At 38.8% G+C, this 20467-nt stretch overlaps 1 protein-coding gene across 1 annotated transcript in view; it reads left to right on the forward strand.

The window, feature by feature from the left end:
• Positions 1 to 20251, forward strand: part of smarca2 (SWI/SNF related, matrix associated, actin dependent regulator of chromatin, subfamily a, member 2) — a 71889-nt gene extending 51638 nt beyond the window's left edge. Inside the window, exons 29-34 of the mRNA XM_034117689.1 lie at positions 1589 to 1812; positions 6047 to 6152; positions 6807 to 6908; positions 7995 to 8127; positions 11317 to 11450; positions 18206 to 20251. Of these exons, the coding sequence (XP_033973580.1) occupies positions 1589 to 1812; positions 6047 to 6152; positions 6807 to 6908; positions 7995 to 8127; positions 11317 to 11450; positions 18206 to 18235 (729 nt within the window). The 3' untranslated portion in view covers positions 18236 to 20251. The remainder of the gene's footprint in view (positions 1 to 1588; positions 1813 to 6046; positions 6153 to 6806; positions 6909 to 7994; positions 8128 to 11316; positions 11451 to 18205) is intronic.
• Positions 20252 to 20467: the final 216 nt, after the last annotated feature.

The following is a 20467-nucleotide window of genomic DNA, read 5'->3' on the forward strand; positions in this document are numbered from 1 at the left end:
CATGAGAAAGGTGAGGGATCAGCCAGGAACTAAACGGGAGGAACTTGTTAATGATCTCAAGGCAGCTGGGACCACAGTCACCAAGAAAACTATTGCTAACACACTACACCATAATGGATCAAATCCTGCAGCGCCTGAAGGTCCCCCGCTCAAGAAGAACATGAAAGGCCCGTCTGCAGTTTGACAATGAACATCTGAATGATTCAGAGAAGGCTTGGGAGAAGCTGATGCGGTCAGATGAGACCAAAATCGAGATCTTTGGCATCAACTTGACACGCCGTGTTTGGGAGGAAGAGAGATGCTGACTATAACCCCAGAACCCCATCCCCACCGTCAAGCATGGAGGTGGAAACATTATGCTTTGGGGGTGTTTCTCTGCTAAGGGGACAGGACGACTTCCCTGCATCGAGGAGAGGATGGACGGGGCCATGTACCGTGAAATCTTGGCTGATAGCCTCCTTCCCTCAGCCAGGACACTGCAAATGGGTCATGGAGGGGTCTTCCAGCAGGACAATGACCCTGAACATACGGCCAAGGCAACACAGGAGTGGCTAAAGAAGAAGCACATGTAGGTGATGGAGGGGCCTAGCCAGTCTCCGGACCTTAATCCCATAGAAAATCTGTGGAGGGAGCTGAAGCTTCCAGATGCCAAGCATCAGCCTCAAAACCTGAAGGGTTTGGAGAGGATCTTCAGAGAGGAGTGGACCACAATCCTTCATGAGATGTTCACACACCTGGTGACCAACTACAAGAAGCGTCTGACCTCTGTGTGTCCAACAAGGGTTTCTCCACCAAGTACTAACACATGTTTTGCAAGGGGATCAAATACTTATTTCCCAGTTAAATTCAAATCAATTTTTATCTTTTATATAATGTCAATTTCTGGATTTTCTTTTTGATATTCTTACTCTCACTGTTAAAATAGACCTACCATTACAATGATAGACTTTTGGTTTCTTTGTCAGTTGGCAAACTTACAAAATCTGCAAGGGATGAAATACTTATTTCCTCCACTGTATACATATATACACACACACACACACACACACACACACACACACACACACACACACACACACACACACACACACACACACACACACACACACACACACACACACACACACACACACACACACACACACACACACACACACACACACACACACTATTTGTTGCCAAGGTCTGTAGATCGAGCCCTTACCATGGCTGGATGTAAAGCTAAGGTTTAGCACAGTGGGGTGCCCATAGCGCCCGGTCACTCACAGCAAATAGACTGTGACACACTCCCCTAGAGAGACTTCTGAGGCCTGGACGATCCATTCTATTGACTCTGTCTTAGGTGTTTCAGGGTAAACAAGAATAGAACAGAGAAAATATTTCTGCAGTTCAGAGAGGCTCTACTTAAAAGGAGAAAACATGTGAGACGTGTATGCACTGCTAAAGTAACATATCTAGACAGGCTTGACAGTCAGAGTTAAAAACACTGCCATGGTTTGTAATGATTGTAGATTTCACACATTTCATATTTCAATCTGTTGACGTGGGTGAGGATTAACTCTCTCTTTATTTATTTTGATGACGTCAGGCTGTTGAGGATGGAAACCTGGAAGAGATGGAGGAGGAGATCCGCCTGAAGAAGCGCAAACGCAAGAGACGCCAGGACAAGGACTCGTCGAGCAGGGATGAAGGGGGCTCCAAGGCCAAGAAGAAACGTGGACGTCCGCCAGCTGATAAACACTCCCCCAACCACCCCAAAGTCACCAAGCAAATGAACACCATCATCGATACGGTCATCAACTACAGGGATGGGTAAGCAAATATAGTTACATCGTGTTAGGTGTCAGATCTGACTTCTTATAACTAGCACATCATCACATTGAGCGTGCAGTTGGCATCTTGTTTCTGAGAGCACAGCAGTTCTGTGTCTTCGTAAAATAACGAGTATGATCTGCTGAACTTTAATCGAGTTTTAGCAGAGGGCTCTCGGTGTTGCTGTTTTCAGCTGCTCCGACAACAATTGGACACTTTGGAATACAAAAGGGAAGTCAAAGTCACAAACCGATACACAATGATATCAATATTATGTTCATAAATCTCCAATTCATCCTGATGGTTACCTTCTGAGCTAATGCCGAAAAAAGACTTGGTACAAGTTGCGTTTCATTTATTTCCAGGTTCCCTATTAGTGTGGTGTATAAATCCAGAATATTGTAAAACAGGTGCTTTTGCTTTGACACTAAATCCTCTTGTTCTTCTCTTCTCTCTCACTCTGATTAGCCGAAATTAAGTTAATTATCTTTTTTCTCTATAAATAAATTAGAGAGAAAAAAGACATTGGGGGCAGATGGCATGTCATGTAATTGATGTTAGCCCTACAACCGTTTAACGCCAACTACCTTATGAAGCATCCACAGACTGATTAACCCAAAGAAGTGACTTTATAAACTTTTGACAAGTTGGAAGAAAGGGGCTGTGTAGTTCTACTGTCCCTATGGTATATATCTAAATAGGAAAGGCATTTGTGTAATGGGGGTAAGAAAATCAGGAGTCAAATGCAGAATGAAAGAGGGGAGGCGGGTATAAGTGTATAAAACAAAGAGCAAGCTTTATGAAATTAGTTCTGCACATCAGAGTGCTGCTTTGCCTCCTGTCATCATTAATGGACGTCTCTTTTAAATGACTGCTCAGAGAAGAAGATAGGAGTCGAGGAGGGGAACATTAGAAATGAGAAAGGTCTTAGGAAAGACAGGCATAACACAAGAATAATCACAAAGATAAGACACAGCTGGAGGAGGCAGCAAAAAACCCAAGGGCAGCAGATGATTTAAATCAGACAATTACATAGGTGGAGAGAATTAGCGCAAAACAATTACAAAGGCTGGGAAAACATACTAAGACTGGAAGTAAAAATAGACATGGCAGAAAGAGAAAATACTTTTCAAAATAAAAGGGAAATATTAAACACAAAAACCAAGATTAGAGTGTAGCAAGTAGTTATTTGTAGTATATATGTGTATAAGTGAACAGACAGCCTTGTCTTTGGGGACGCACACTTTGATAAACATCCTTGTGTTCTCTCAGTCCAACAGTTAAAGTTTGAGTGTGTCGTCTGTCCTGTTGTGTCTGCATTTTTTCCTTTTCAACCATGTGCAATATCAAAAGTATGCATGTCTCTGTCCCTGTAATATTCACCCGTGCATGAAACAACTACTCAAATATGCACTGGCTGACTACTACACTAAAGCTTTTTCCAGGAAAATGCTACCCGCCTTTCCAAAAGTCAAATTCTTTCCTCTCCCTGTTGACGGTTGTTAGTCCCAGAGCATCTCATTCACAGCTCTGGCACTCCTCTCCGGTTACTGGACTTGGACAGAATTTTGGAATTCCTACTTCCGGACTTTTGAAATTCATGGTTTCGGTGATATTTACCCAAAACGAGTACATGTTGTTAAACATGAATGCAACCGTAATCTGAATTGGCTCTTCCTAGAATACAAAAAAATGATATATATATTTTCTGGAGCTAAGCAACTGTTTTGGCTCCGTTTCCTGACTGAGGTGTACATACAGCACAGTATGTTCCTGACAGATGTTGATGTCTGTTCCGTCTTTCTTCCACAAGCCATTATAAGTATTGAAGCCTTGGCGATGTGTCTTTTAGGAGAGAAAACTATTGGGTTCTTTCCTTAAGATCCTTTTTGTCATAATAAAGGACTGGAAGGCATGGAAGATGTATAACCCAATTGTAACACCTCATCCACCTTTGTGGGTTCAGCGCGTTCACAATCCCCACTCAGCGAGTATACGTCCTCTGGGATCAGCATTAAGATTACACTGAAAAAAGTGTAGGCAGTTCAGTTGTCCATTCTTAAAGCTCACTATTTCTTTTTAAAGATGAACACACGGGTGTATTATTATAAATAATAATGGAAGATCTAAAATCTGGTAAATAAATAAATCTGAATTAACAATTTCTTTTGAGTTTCCTCTCTCTTGCATGCACTGAGGTCTACACTTGGCAGTCATTCATCTTTTCTAACTTAACCCTATTTTCCTTATGTTACAAGAAAACTATGTTCTGTAGCCTTGGTTATTGTAAAGTGCTGATCTGGATATTTTTTCTGTGCAAAACACAGCACATTCTGACAGATGCTTACAGACATGAAAATCAGTTTGAGTCAAAATCAGTTTTGCAGACATACAAGGACTTTGTCTGGAGGTTATGTGGCAGTACTATAAACACGGTCAATATACTTATAAAGGAATATGAAAATGTAAAATAGAAAAGAGAAACTAGTGCTGTTGCACTGAGGTCAACACTTTTGTGCCATGCTGTTTTCTCACCTTGTTTTATATTGCCTTGGGATGTGTGTGTGTTCTCATGTGGTCTGTCCAGTGGTGGCAAAAGGTTTAGCTTCTTTACTTGAGTAAAGTACCAAACTGTATAAATACTCATTATTAAGTTAAAGTACTGCATCGAGAATGGTACTAAAGTCAAGTACAAGTATTTAAGTACTCAAAAGATATTTAAACATGAATAATCTAACATTTGTATATTAATTTATATAACAAAAAACTTCTTTGCAAATTTGCTGCCAATACATTTTCTGTTAACCCACTCATGGTTTCAGTTACATAAATATCATGTTGGATGGTTTAATTTGCACCAAATAATCCTATTTTAAAAGTATTTTCTAATTATTGTCAGTCAAAATCTGAATTTTTTAAGTAACTAATGTATTAATCTATAAAATAAACATAGTGGGGTAAAAAGTAAAGCATCTGCTTGAAAATGAAATATCTAGTTATACAGCTATATTGTATACACAAATATCTGTTTTAAATGTGTAGCAGCTGTGCAGTTTATGGATATGCTTTTTAAAAATGAGGGAAAACAAATAGGAGAACCTAGATTATGTTTCATTACAGAAATACATCCTTGTGTCTCCTCGTAGGGTCTGGATTAGTTTGAATTGATCTTGTGGGCACACATTGGTAACAGACCCACATTTACTGGAAGCCTCTAATTTATTTACCTTAAGTTTGTTTGTCACTCCCTGTAGCTCCACACTCTGCCCTCTAGTGGTTATAAATGATCCACTGCATATTAAAGGTCACAACAACAGTGTTGTTGTTTTACTTTGAGAAACAAATGTCCTCTCCTTTCAACACGTAACATCTCCCAGCTGGTCAAGGATTAGAACTCCTTTCCTGTTTTTTCCCATCTCAAGGTTGCTAGTTAAGCAGAGTTTAAGCAAACAAAGTCTCACAGCACAACTGCAAGAAATCTGTTATGGCCAAATTGAACCCCTAATAATGTAATCAGGCATTGATCATATGCAGCAGATGGTTCTGTGTGGCAGAGATCTTAGTGTGGGCGTAGTACAGCTTTGTGGGAGGAAGCAGTGCAGATGAGCAGCAATTTATATTATTGACCTAAGACATTTTATGTAAATTACACAAAAGTGCATTTCCTCTCACTGACTTGCATCTTTCCCCATTTTCTCGAACTCTGATGAGATTATTTGGGGGGAAATTGCATATAATAACTTTCCTTTGCTGTTTCTTTGGTTTAAAGCATCCCTCAATTGACAGGAGCAGATTCCTTTAAGTATTCAGAGTATTTAGTCTTAACATTTGGTATTTACTTGTCCAGAGAAATAGATGGATGGAACAATTCTCTATACTCCTGCTATGATTTGTTGTTGTTACTTTACCCTCAGTCTTCTTTCCATATTGCAATTATTTATGTCTGCTCAGTAGCTTTTTGTTTTCCTCGTCTACATAGAAACTGGCCCCGGGCATAAACACTTTAATATTAATTGTGCTCCATTATTATTTTTTACTTGTTATTCCAAATGTAATCACCAAGGAAAGCTTTGTGGTTCTCACAGAAAACATGACTCACAATTTAAGTATTACTGGTATTAATGTTGTTATTAGGAACATTTCACCTTACATTTTGATGTGGTGGTGTTGATTTTTGTAATCAGCCGTGAGTAGCATTTGGAGCTGTTTGATGTGATTGTTGTTTTGTTACCAGGGCAGGGAGACAACTGAGCGAGGTCTTCGTCCAGTTACCTTCCAGGAAAGAGCTCCCGGAATATTACGAGCTGATCAGAAAACCTGTGGACTTCAAAAAGATCAAGGTTTGTCAATTACTGTGTCTCAGCAAAACCTATGAATGATGGATATGATGGTTATAATGAAAACAAGGGGGGTCATGGAGCAGAATGAAATATGATACAGAATATACGACCTTGGTTTAATGAAAGGCGCTATATACATTAAAGTTATTATTATTATACAGTGAACAGCACAAACACAAATATTATTTTATAGTTATAATATTTCTTTAAACTGTATCTTTGTAAACCATCAGAGATGCACAGTATATTTTACCATACAGTATGTGGGTTGCAGAAACTGTATACAATTGGTTTATTTTTTAAGCAAAAATGTGAATGATTGAATGTTTTCCTTATCTTTGTAATCAAGGTACATTTGTTTTGAGTCCTAAAACAATTTATTTTAATTAGTCATCTTTCTGCTTTTAATGAAACTATGAAACCATGTTTTTATTAGTGTTTCTCGCATCTTAGGGACAAACTGATTGCTCAATAGTCAACAGACTAACAGTAACAACATCTTTCTTAGTTGCAGCGATAATTCACTTCAGTACAAGTAATCATTTAAATGTTTGAAATGTATTTGCATTGAGCATTGAATACCACAGGTTGTGGGAGCTCTCAGAAACTGAGAGGGATGAGTGTGAATCACGCTGATGTCTTCTCCGTCGACAGGATCGTGTGAGGAACCATAAATACAAAGGAGTGGGAGACCTGGAGAGGGATGTGATGCTGCTTTGTCACAACGCCCAAACCTTCAACCTGGAGGGATCCCAGGTCAGAACCCCAACCCACGTGTGAAACTGACATTTCCTTAAAGGGGCCCTATTATGCTCATTTTCAGATTCATATTTGTATGTAGTGTCTCTACTGTGACTTGTTTACATGCTTTAATGTTCAAAAAGCTCTTTATTTTTCTCATACTGCCTGTGCTGCAGCACCTCTTTTCACCCTCTGTCTGAAACCAGAGCCCAGTCTGCTCTGATTGGTTGGCTGTTGTGAACCGCTTAAAGATCTCCTGCCCCTTAGCCTATCACGTATGTGTTTAAGCGATAACCAATAGAAGCGCATGTGTTATATAGTGATGTCACTATGTTATGAAATTAAACAATGGACTTCAATTGAGCTTTTTCAGGAAGGGGGGGAGTGTGTGGGAGAGAAACTCCCCCTGAGAGAACTGCGATGACACACTACAGGATAGGGTAAACCCTAAAAAGCATAATACGGCCCCGTTAATTGAAGTCCTCTCATTAGGGCCCAAGCACCGGCAGCAAGTACTGGTTAATACCACAAAGAGCCCCCCCACATATAACATTCACCTAGACGTATAACATTTGGGAGGCGTATGTATCACATGGAGATATACAAAAACCCACTCTTGGAGGTGTATTGTGAACCAATCAGAAAGTCAGTACCTAAATGAATTAACATTTGTCTTTGTTAACTCTCAATTTTCATGCTCCAGTTCAGATGGTTTTGAATCTATAGTCTCTTTCAATTTTTCTGCGACTGGGCTTTTCTTTGATTTGACTTTGTCAGCCTGTATACATAGCAACCAGGGGAGATACAAGGCTTTTTTAAAGACATGGTCTATATTTCATTCCTATGTTTTGAATTGCCACTTTCAGTCGTCACATACTAACTATCAATTAATAATTGACTCTGTGTGTAGTACCAACCCCCCCCCCCCCCCCCCTAGTTTTATTCTTCTTCCCTTTTCCTCTTCATCAATTCTTAATCCTTCCTCTTTTATTATCATATCAGCCTTTGAGCAGGTTCTTCTCTCCCATATTCCCAGTAGAGCATGTCATTCATGCTGTTTGAACATCTGCTTGCATTATTTCTTTTTTGTCTTTCCCTCAGATATACGAGGACTCCATTGTCCTTCAATCTGTGTTCAAGAGTGCAAGACAGAAGATTGCCAAGGATGAAGAGAGTGAAGATGACAGCGATGAAGATGATGATGACGAGGACGAGGACGAGTCAGAGACTGAGGGTAAGAAACACAGTTTAGAGGCCATGCATACAAATACAAAGACACGCACACGCACGCACACGCACGCACGCACGCACGCACGCACGCACGCACGCACACCCACACCCACACCCACACACACACACACACACACACACACACACACACACACACACAGCTGTGGTTTGAGATACGCTTTTCCCCCATCCTTTACTACGGACTATTATTGCCTTCAGGCTGTAGCCCAGAAGAAAGATATCATGTAAAACAGGGGTTCCCAACCTTTATTGTGCCAAGGACCGGCAGATACATTAAAAAAAAATCGCGGACCGGTTGTCAATTTTAACTGATTTTAATATTTACTCACCACCAGCAGGTAGCAACAGAGGCTAATTGTATGTAACAGCCTGAACAAATACTAGAACAATATGCATCCAAAACATATTAACAAAGTTTAAAAAAGAACCGGTGTCATTTTTTGGTTTTTCGGAAAACCAAAAAACCGACGTTATTCAGTTTTTAAACCAAAACGGGAAAACAGATAAATTAACGTTTTGGTTTTGTTTGTATGATTTACGGATAATCCAGTGAATGCTGGGAAAACGAGGAAAAGCCGCATTATGAACACTGGCATTTGTTTTCAGAAGATATTATGATAGTGTCGTTCGTTCCGGTGCACTCCGACAGCATTAGCACTACATCGAGATTAAGATTAAACTAATTTATTTTGGGAACAGCCGCATATATGGAGTTAGCCATATGTGTGTAAATTACTGTTCATAAACATTTGAAAACAAATGCCGGTGTCGGACAGACACAAACACACCGAACACACAGAGCTGAGCTGAGCAGAGCACATACACACACACATCATGCGCCTTGGTGACTGACTGGACATCTCCTTCATAAAACTAATAAAAGGGGGAGTAATCGGGCAGTTCGATGTGTGTAGATGTGTGTGTATAGGTGTGTGTGGTTAACACGTAGCAGCCTGCAGTCACTCTTAAGCTGTTCTGATGAAGTTAAACACAGTCATACTGGTGCTGCACTTCTCAGAAGCGGAGTATACGTCCCGCTGCCTCCGGATGCTGCAGCCGTTTTAAGAAGTGAAGGAGGGTTTCCTTCTATAAAGCAGCTGCGGGCAGCAGATCGTGAGAGTCCCGGACATTAATTCATAGATCAAGGCAGACTGGTTTACTCTTCTGTTTTGCCAATCCGGTGCTTAAACAAATAGCTCTACACCCCTGGCCGACATGTCCTTAAAATGAAGTCCGAGTTTGAAATATATCTCAAATAATGTATGCACCACCATTTCCCCACATAAACATAACAGTCTGCAATCAAACGGTTGTCTCCTGTGCGCTCCTCTTCCTACTTGGCGCACCGGTAACAAGCTCGTGCGCACGAGAGGAGACCTTATAAGGCTGAGCCGCCGAATCCCTCATCATAAAAGCCATTTTCAACGGTTTTCTGGTGAAAGATTAACTAGCTACTGGATGAAATAATATGACTGGTGGCATAGGTGCGAAAATTAAACACTTTTTGAAAAAATATTATGATAAAATATTTTTATATATTTATAATTCTGCAAATATTACGATAAACTCACAGCTATTTCGCGGCCCGGCAGTAACACCTCTGCGGCCCGGTACCGGTCCGCGGACCGGGGGTTGGGAACCCCTGATGTAAAAGACAGGAGAACACAATTATAACACACGGGGAACACAAGAGTAAATTCTACAGCTCTTTAGGAGCTTTCTATCGATCTTTCACAGGAATTTCTTCAAAAGCACCGCAAGGAATGAGATGAAGACAGTCAAACAACTCTCATTATCTTGATTTAACAAGCTGCTGTTTTTGCTTGAAAAATGATTTAAGATCAATTAACCTGTTGTTAAGCCCCATTCCCCCACGGGCGGGGGGAAAAACGCATCACTGCAAGAAACAGCGTCTGAGGGCTTCTTAATATTTAAAAACCTATGAATGTGTCATACCCAACTAACGAGAAGAAGCTCAGCTACCTGTCGATACGAACCATTTTTACCGAAACAAAACACAAGTCTCACAAGAAGCGTCTAAATGAGCCCTGGGCGAAAAAATGCTATCGCACTTAGCACAGAAGTCACAGCTTAAATACCCTTATTACTTATCGTATCTGCAAAAACAAGATATCGATTAGCAAGCTGAGATTCCACAGATTCCAGAAATATTAGTATCATCACTGGGTGATCCGAACTCGCGACAGGGGAAGCGAAAACAGACATCACAACACGTAGCTTCACGGAGGAAGCTTCTTACCTTAGCTGTTGTTCTGATCAAAAGTTGTGTTCAATGGCATCAAAACGATAAAAACGCTGCTGAAGGTTAATCCAATGTGTCTGTGTCACTTTGAAATGATTACCGATAATCCATCTTCATATTTACTAGTTTGAGCCTAGGTTTCAGTTTTCAGTTTTCAGAGCATAACATTGCTTTCGACTGCGTGCGCATAGCTCTCACTTGTCAATGGTAACGTGTGTGTGTATGTGGAACTTCCCCTTCGATTCTATTGACTCTAACGGTTAAAAAGAGATGTCAATCACCAAAATCGACCAATGGGTTCCAGAGAAACGGCAAATAAACCCAAATCCACCCAAATGTGTTTTTTTTTTCTTCTAAATCTCTCTAAAAAGGTCAAATGTCACTTGTTTTGCATCAATCTTGATACAGGGTACTTATTATATGTTATAGTTTGGATTCCTAAAGCTTTTAGTCTACTATCCCATCATTCAAGGGTGGTTTTCACTATAAGTAATGTTTTTTTGGACGGACACTATAATTTAATTTGTTTTACTATGTTCAATCTGAATTTACTGTAAAATAAAACAATTCTATATTGATTCTGACTTTTCTACATCCAACTCTCAGGTTTATAATTGCTTTGAGAAAAAAGATTATTAATTTACCCCTTTTAGAAATGAAGTTATGGTCATTTGTTCTGGGAATGTCATTTTCTAGCCTGAGGCCTGAAAAACAGGCTTGGGGCTTAACTGGTTAAAAGATAGCTTGTTCTGTCAATTTTGTCAAGCTCTAATTGATGTAGATTGCAGCTTTTCAGTTCAAAATAAGATTCCAGAGACACAATTATATCAACTCGGATGAGCATGATTTCTGAATAAGCAAACGATGACAAAGCCAAGACTTTGAATCATGCCTACTTCTTTCCTTCAGCTAAGTCTGTGCGGGTCAAGATCAAGCGGAAGAAGGAGGCGCGCAGCCACGACAAAGGCAAGAAGAAGCAGAGCCGAGGGAAGGCCAAGCCTGTGGTCAGCGATGACGACAGCGACGAAGACCCGGATGACAATGTAGGTCGTTCCACCTCACTGCATTTGACTGGATTCTTTTTTCTCTGTTTCAAACTCAGAAGGTCTCGTTCATGTTAATATAATTCTGACCGCAACCAGGGAAACAAAAAAATATAGGAATAACACTGATTATCAATTTCAAAAATGTAATCGTTTTCATATAATTCGTAACCACAGCTTAGGCAGGAGGAAAAACATGGAAAACAGTAGCACTCTGTTTCATCCAGAACATGAACTGAGAAGCACCAAAAGAGCTTCCTACCAAATGATCTACAAAATCTTTGTTAAAATAGGAGAATCCGACAGTTAAAAAGTATAGGTTTGAAGTAGGTGAATTCAAAGCTAGGTTTTTCCTATCAAAATCAACTCTTTTTAAAGAAAAGGAACTCTTTTCTAGCAAATTTGGGCCTCTTTAAAGCGCACATTAAGGATTATTAAAATATTTAAAGTAGTTTTTTTTTTTTATTAGAACAGACGATCGGAGAATAACTTCAAAAGTTGTCAAGATTCCCAAACTTATTGCATCCAATCCCAATAAATGTGCATGTCAGGATTTGAGTTTCTTCAGCAAAAACGCGGCACATCCTCACATTTGAGAAGGCAAGGCAAGGCAAGGCAAGTTTATTTATATAGCACCTTTCAACACAAGGTAATTCAAAGTGCTTTACAAAAATGGAAGACATTTTAAAAATGGCATTTAAAATCAGTCATTAAAAAGGAAAGATAATAAAATAAACATTAAAAGAAAAAATACATGGATAAAAGTTAAAAGTTACAGTGCAGTTTAAGATGTGAATAGTTCAATTAAAAGCAGCGGCAAAAAGAAAAGTCTTCAGCCTGGATTTAAAAGTAGTAAGAGTTGCAGCGGACCTGCAGGTTTCTGGGAGTTTGTTCCAGATATTCGGAGCATAATAACTGAATGCTGCTTTACCATGTTTAGTTCTGACTCTGGGGACAGAAAGCTGACCAGTCCCTGAAGACCTGAGGGTTCTGGATGGTTCATAATTTAGCAGTAGGTCAGACATGTATTTTGGGCCTAAACCATTCAAAGCTTTATAAACCAGCAACAATATTTTGAAATCTATTCTTTGACACACAGGAAGCCAGTGTAAAGACTTCAGAACAGGAGTGATGTGATCCACTTTCTTAGTGTTAGTGAGGACTCGAGCAGCGGCGTTCTGAATTAGCTGCAGCTTTCTAATAGATTTTTTAGTGAGACCTGTAAAGACACCATTGCAGTAGTCGAGTCTACTGAAGATAAAAGCATGGACAAGTTTTTCCAAATCCTGCTTTGACATTAGTCTTTTAATCCTAGATATGTTCTTTAGGTGATAGTAGGCTGATTTAGTAACTGTTTTAATGTGACTGTTGAAACTCAGGTCAGAGTCCATGACTACACCTAGATTTCTGGCTTTATCTGTTGTTTTGAACATTGCAGACTGAAGCTCAGCGCTAACTTTTATACGTTCTGCCTTGGCTCCAAAAACCATTACCTCAGTTTTATCTTTGTTTAATTGGAGAAAGTTCTGACACATCCAGTCATTGATTTGTTCAATGCACTTACTCAGTGTTTGAATTGGAGCATAATCTCCTGGTGAAATTGTTACGTAAATTTGTGTGTCATCCGCATAGCTATGGTAACTTATTTTGTTGTTTTTCATTATCTGAGCCAGTGGTAGCATGTAGATGTTAAAGAGAAGAGGCCCCAAGATGGAGCCTTGAGGTACCCCACATGTCATATTTGTCAACTCAGATGTGTATTTACCTATAGAAATAAAGTTTTTTCTGTCCTTTAAGTAGGACTCAAACCAATTTAGAACTGTTGCCGAAAGTCCCACCCAGTTTTCTAGTCGGTCTAGTAATATGTTGTGGTCAACAGTGTCAAATGCAGCACTGAGATCTAATAATACTAACACTGAAGTTCTGCCACTGTCTGTGTTTAAGTGGATGTCATTGAAGACCTTTACAAGAGCAGTCTCAGTGCTGTGGTTTGGACGAAATCCTGACTGGAACACATCGAAACAGTTATTTAAATGCAAGAAGTTACTCAACTGTTGAAATACTACTTTTTCAATGATTTTACCTAGAAATGGCAGGTTTGATATTGGCCTGTAATTGTTCATTACTGAGGCATCTAGATTATTCTTTTTTAAGAGCGGTTTAATGACTGCAGTTTTCAGGGCCTCTGGAAAAATACCTGAGTGAAGAGATGTGTTTACTATATGAAGTAGATCTGAGGCCATGCAAGGAAAAACATCTTTGAAAAATCCTGTTGGAATAATATCAAGGCAGCAGGAGGAGGATTTCAGAAGTTGAATAATGTCCTCTAAGTTTTTACCATTAATCTGATGGAATTGTGTCATGGTGTTTGAATTGATATTAGGTGGACATAGGGACAAAACATTTGCTGTACCTGATGTAGAGGCACTGACTGCTTGTCTAATTTTCTGAATTTTGTCAGTGAAGAAGGAGGCAAAATCATTGCACGCCCTGGTGGATAGAAATTCAGAGGCTACTGACACTGGGGGGTTAGTTAGTCTGTCGACGGTAGCAAACAAGGCACGTGCGTTGTTTTTGTTTTTGGTAATGATGTCAGAGAAGAAAGACTGTCGTGCGTTTTTCAATTCCAAATTATAAAGGCCAAGTCTCTCTTTATAGATTTCAAAGTGAACCTGGAGATTTGTTTTTCGCCACCTACGTTCAGCTTTTCGACACTCTCTTTTTTCTGTTCTCACGGTCATGGCCTTTCTCCATGGAGATATTTTCTTGCTAATCACTTCCTTTATCTTAGTTGGAGCAATGGTATCTATAACATTTTTAATTTTTGAATTAAAATGATCTACTAGCTCATTTACTGAGATGTTAGCAGGGGCAAGTGTGGATGAGAAATTATGAGTAAACATTTCCCTAGTATTTTCAGTTAAATATCGCTTTGTGGTTACCTCTTTCTGAACATTTTTGTGAACAGAAATAGAGCTCTCAAAGAAAACACAGGAATGATCAGAGAGTGCAACATCAGTCACCACAACCTTTGAGATATTCAGACCCTTTGAGATAATTAAGTCCAGAGTGTGCCCCTTATTGTGCGTGGGCTCCGCCACATGCTGAGTCAGTCCATAGTTATCAAGAACACAAAACAGTTCTTTAGCCCCTCTGTCCTGGGGGTTGTCAACATGGATGTTAAAATCACCAAGCTGGAGAAGCTGGAAGCTGTGAACATTTACTTGATAATGACTACGTTGAACAGTTACCAACTGCCAAGATTAGCTAGCTGTCATTAGACTTCTCTATAATCAGTTCTGCAACCATCAAAAGCTGAAGTCTGACATTACTGTAATTACATCGGTTTTCGGGCATCAGTTGTTCCCTCGGGCATCAGTTGTTCCCTCGATTGCTTTTCATGTTAAAACCGATGCCTGATTTTCAAGTAAATGTCAGTGAAGCCCAGAAATCTGTACACTGAAGGTAAAATCTGCAGGAAGCCAACCAAGCGGCTTAAAACCACAAGCAAGCGTCCCCATATCCTCAAAATCAGAGCGGAGTGGGAACTCAAGTGAATAACACAGCCCGGACCCACAACAAATTAAATGAACTTGAAAACAACACACAATTATATTTGTCTAAGATGTAACAAAAAGGCATAAAATCCATTAAGGGAATCTATGATTCCCTTAATGGATTTTATGCCTTTTTGTTACATTTACATTTATTGTTAAATTAATACAACTTGTGGGGTTTTGGGCCATTAAATATTCCATTAAAAGCACATCTCTCAGTCGTGACTGTAATTGACTGTATTATGCTCTTTCTTCTGTGGTTATCCTCCTCTTCAAACTGCTTAACAAACCACTAATGGGAAATTAGAGCCATGGCAACCACCATTTGAGTACTCATTTTCAAGTAATTATTACTAATAGATCATTGTTCCACCTACAAGCAAACATCACAAATGTAGTATTTCTTATATTCTCTTTCCAAATTAAGTTTATTTCAATGGGCGCTTTGTAGGCACGACCTGCAGATTTAATAAAAGCAGTGAGAGAAAATGTGAAAGATGTTTTGTGTCATTTACTGTAGCTGCGGATGTCAATCAAAAGAGTGACATGACACAGAGTCTGGGACGTTTTTTTAATTCAGGGGGACATTTTGTCCTTGTTCTTTGTCAAAGTTAGTGTTGAAAGGCACCGAAGAAAGTCTTAGTCTATTCAAATTCTGATACTCTCCAACCAAACCTAAGTCTCCATGTTTCTCTAGATTAATGAATTAGCCACAGAGTGCACTAACAACACTCTACCTTGAGCCCTTAATGAGTTATAAATAAACACAACAAATCTATTTGCAGCATGTTAAACTTATTTTTGACCTTTTTATTTTATACTTTAACAGTAACAGGCTCGAGGCCGATGTGCCTCTATTCACGCAACTACTGAAAAATAGAACAGTCTCTCAAAGTTTTTGCATGCAGTCATATTTTTGAAGAAATAAGTTAGGCTATTTATTTAAGGGGCCCTATCATGCTTTTTGGGGTTTTCCATTTCCTGTAGTGTATAATATCGTTTTTTGGGCATGTAAAGGGTCTGCAAAGGCTAAAATCCCAAAGTTCAAGCCAAAGTGAGTTTCTCTCACACACTCCCTGCCTGAAACCTCAATTGAACTCCTTTTTCTTCCGTGACATAGTGACATCACTGTGTAACAACACTTGTGCTTCTATTGGCTAGCGCTCCAATGCATTGTACGTAATAGGCTAAGGGGCGGGACATCTCTGAGTGGTTTATCAATCACAGCAGAGCTAGCCAGCTAACCAATCAGAGTATACTGGTCTCTGATTTCAGACAGAGGTAATTTAAGTAATTTAATTTCAGACATTTCGAATGCCAATACTGATATGTTTACACTGAAAGCCTATCAAGATGTGATGAGGCAGCGAGTGATTTTTATTACCCGCACCCAACCGACCCATATAAAAGCCTAACCCCAATACCTAACTTGCAAAAATATGGTTTGATCAATAACCCAAACCCCTATCGAGGATTTTTACATATATATAGTCTTCAAAATTGGTGTTTAATAGCAGTACAATTAAATAACCCTTTGTCAAAGACATACATTTTCCTATGAATCGATAAACCACGAGCAGCTATTGTCCGACCAATGACAATTTGGGTAACATTTGTATACCCCGTTTATCTAGGCCCTTTTTGTTTTGTGAGACTGCGGGAAACGGTATCTCAAGATTTCTGGATGTATAACACGTAGTAATTTTGAAAATAAAGCTGACTTTGACTTTGATCAGGTATCAACAAGCGGACCAGTGAGTGTCAGCGCTACAGTATGTTGTTGTAGTGCTAAGCTTTGAACTTTGATACCAATTGATCAATATTCAGCAGAGGTTGGCAGCTGGAGGCAGCTTCTCGTCATGCCAGCAGTGCTAGTTAACTGCAGGGTGTTTCAGGTAATGCAAACAGCCAAAATAAGACCTTCTCGAGAGCGTGGCCAGAAGCCATGAATCTCTTTGAATACAAATGTATGAGTGATTTCCTCAGCTGTCTATCACAGCACAAATGCTTGAAGTGCTTGAATATTGAAGTGGGAAATCAAGTACTAGAGTACCTACATAATAGCTCCCTTTTCAACAAAGGCCAAAAAAGTCCTTGAAATTCTGAAATATAAATATTTAGACAAAAGTTTTGTCCATCAAGTCATTATAATGAAATCCTCGGAATCAGAAACTGAAATTTATTTTTCTTCTTAACACTTTTGGTCTACTGTTGTTGATGCCCCTGTTAATGAACACTTAATATTCCAGGGAATTGTAAGGGCACGGTCACATTTGTGAACCATCGCCAACCGAGGCCATGTTCTCCTAGAAAGTGAATCAAAGTTGACAGCTTGAGAAGCGTGGCTGTGGGGTTTTGGAGCCCTCAGCGCTGTCTGTTTGATTATATGTATCTGTCCGTTTGGTTGTGTGTGACTGACCTATCAGCCGACTACAGGGTTCCCACGGGTCCTTTCAATCCTTGAACGTAAAAAAAAAATGGGCAATTGAAATGTTTCATGTTAGGTCCTTGAATTTGAAGAATTGGGCCTGGAAAGCCTTTGAATTACAGTTTTAAGGAGGTGTGGGAGCCCTATCAATATATTTAAAGTATTTTATTGACAGCTCAGTTTAAAAAATGTGACTAGTTTTGAGAGGGACTGACATTGATCCCATCATTTTACACATTTAATAAAAAAAAACACTTCAAAAGAAAGTTTGCACTCCTTGAAAATGAAAAAAAGAGCTTGAAAACGTAGTTTATACTTGACATTATTTGTCACATAAGATAAGAAACCTTTATTGTCACTGTATAAGTGAACCAAAATGTATTTTGGAGCAAGGATTAAAACTAAAGAAGTATACAAAAACAACATGTAAAACAGATCCATATAAAGACCTACTGTCTTGTGTGCTGCTCGTTCAAAGTAGATCTTTCTGGCAACTTAACCACAGATTTAAAACCTTCCACTTCCTCATCCTCCTCTTCATCTGCTTCTACAAACTAGATGGGAGAGAAGGATTAATAAGAGCTTCACCTTCAGACTTCTTTTCTCTGGAGATCTTTATCTGTTATTTGGTTGATATAATGCTGTTGACCTGCGCCGCCTCTCAAGCACAATGCACCTGATGCATACTGTGTCCTCCGCCTGCTCTTCCTCCTTGTCAGCCTTTGAATCTCCCTCTCTTCTAATACCTTTTGTCTTTCTCTCGTCTGCAGGACCAGTCAGACAAGAGTGACGATGACTGAGGACAAGAGGATATTAATTATGACACTTATAAACACAGAGGACATATCTTCCGTCGTCATTGTTCAGGTTCATATTCTGTACTTTTTTTTTTTTTACTTCATTTGTCCTCTTTGTAAGTTTGTAGTGTGTTTTGTCGTACCTTCTCCTACCGGCTTTGAAATGTATTACATGTATTCGATAAGCTACAGCAATACCAATCTGCTTATATTCCTGTTTTTAAGACAATTTTTTAGTATATTTTTTAACTCTGCTTCAAAAGCCGATTTAAATTCTGTATGAAAAAAAAGGAAGAAAAAAAAAAGATTTGGTCAAGCTATATTCTTTTGCTTGCTTGCACTTTTAGAACATGAAATATTGAAATTAAAATAACAGATCGAAATTAGAAAAAGTGTGTTATAAACTAAATATATATGGAAAGCCAAGGACATCCTATCTAATTTGGATATCCACCGGTGGTAAAAACAAAGGCAATCAATCAAGTTTTTTAACTTTGGAATAATTGTTTCACCTTGTGCAGTGCCAAAATGTCAGAGAAATTGGTAGTTCGTTGAACCCCTCCCCATAACCAGCGATTGATCAATCATAGCTTAGCAACCGGACTTTTATGTCAAGCTTTATATTTCTCCGCCTTTGAAGCTCGGTACGAGAGACACTCGGTACGAGAGACACTCGGTACGAGAGACACTACTGTTAGTCTAAAGTGGGGTGTCTTTCCAAAACCAGAAATAAAAGAGCAAAATAGAAGAAACAGCATGTTGTCAGCGGCAAATGTTTGACTGTCCAGCTTAGAAATACTACACAAATAAAATAATATTACAATTAGTTTAATCTTTATTATTAATAAAAGAACACATACTGTAGTTTACTTTCAAGGCCAGGAAGAGCTTAACTTCTAGGCATGTCTTTAGGCATGATGTCGCATTTGTACTTGCACATTTTGAGAATGTAAACTATTTTCTAAGTTTTTCTTTTGAAATATATTTCAAACAAGTTAGCTGAAAAAAAGGTGGCTATTTTTCTTAGCTAGCTGCCAACATTTGTTAGCATCAGCTGCCATTTCAGATTGATTGATGGCAGCTAGCTTAAAATGAGAAGCGGCTTTTTGCCTGAAATAAAAATAGCACAACATTTCGAAAGTAAGTCGACCTGCGAAAAAGGCGCAAAATGTAAAGCTTGACAGTCATAGCAACATGAACTACGAGAGACGGGGCTTAACGAACACTCAACAAGGATATTTTTAGTGTAAACTGTTTCCTGACGCTATATTAACCTATATCTTACAGCCAGCACAGCTATATGTCAGTTGTTGCTCGTTGACCTACATATAATCTTGAAGTGACCATAAATGCTGAATGCTTTTTTTTAAATTGCTTTTATTAAGATAAATGTAACTTTACATTTTGTAGGCGGCACATTGTTTAGAGAAGAAGTTGTTTCATGTATCCTTTCCTCTTATGATTTCAAGTTGTGGTGTTTAAGAGCAGAAACTTTGAAATTGTTGTGAACGTTTTTTTCAGTCAGAAAGGAGCTATTGTATGAAACCGGTATTTATCGTAGCTAAATATAGCTTTATAAAGTGTCTAAAAACATTTAGCTCCTGTTGCAAACAGTTTGTAAAGAACCGAGATTTAGCTGGATTCTTACAGACTATAAAAGCTGGTTAACAAAGGAAAATATTACAAGGAAAACAGTATTATTGGATTGAAACATTTTATTTGGATGCCATTGAATATAACAGTTTATTTCAACAATGTATTGATTTCTTTTGAATAAGGTCATTTGTGTTCCTGTATTAGTTAGAGCCCTCATTTAGTCCAGTTTATATGTTGTTTGTAGCATGATCTCTTTTGGCAATATACTGTATTCACGCAGATATATTTTTTGTTTGTTTGTGTAACATGTGCTTGCCGACTCTTCATAAGTGTGACTTAATCTTTGCTTTCTTTGCACAGTGTCTTTGTGGTTGTATGTCATAGCCCAGGGCAAATAAAATCTCATCGATTTTCAGCACAAAATACCTGTTCTTGTTTATTTTTTCATTCTTACTGGGAACCATTTCTATTTGTTTGTTTAACATTTAGTCTGGAAACCCTTCATTTCTTTTTTTTCTCAATGTTTAGTAAAAAGATGAGGGCCTACAGGTATCAGCAGTTGAGTTTTAAGTTGTAATTCCCTTTCTGAACAGATAAATGCACATAGGTAAATAGCCTTTCCATGACAAGATGATCAAA

This window comes from Trematomus bernacchii, unplaced genomic scaffold (assembly GCF_902827165.1).
Source record: "Trematomus bernacchii unplaced genomic scaffold, fTreBer1.1, whole genome shotgun sequence".
NCBI classification, from domain to species: Eukaryota; Metazoa; Chordata; class Actinopteri; order Perciformes; family Nototheniidae; genus Trematomus; species Trematomus bernacchii.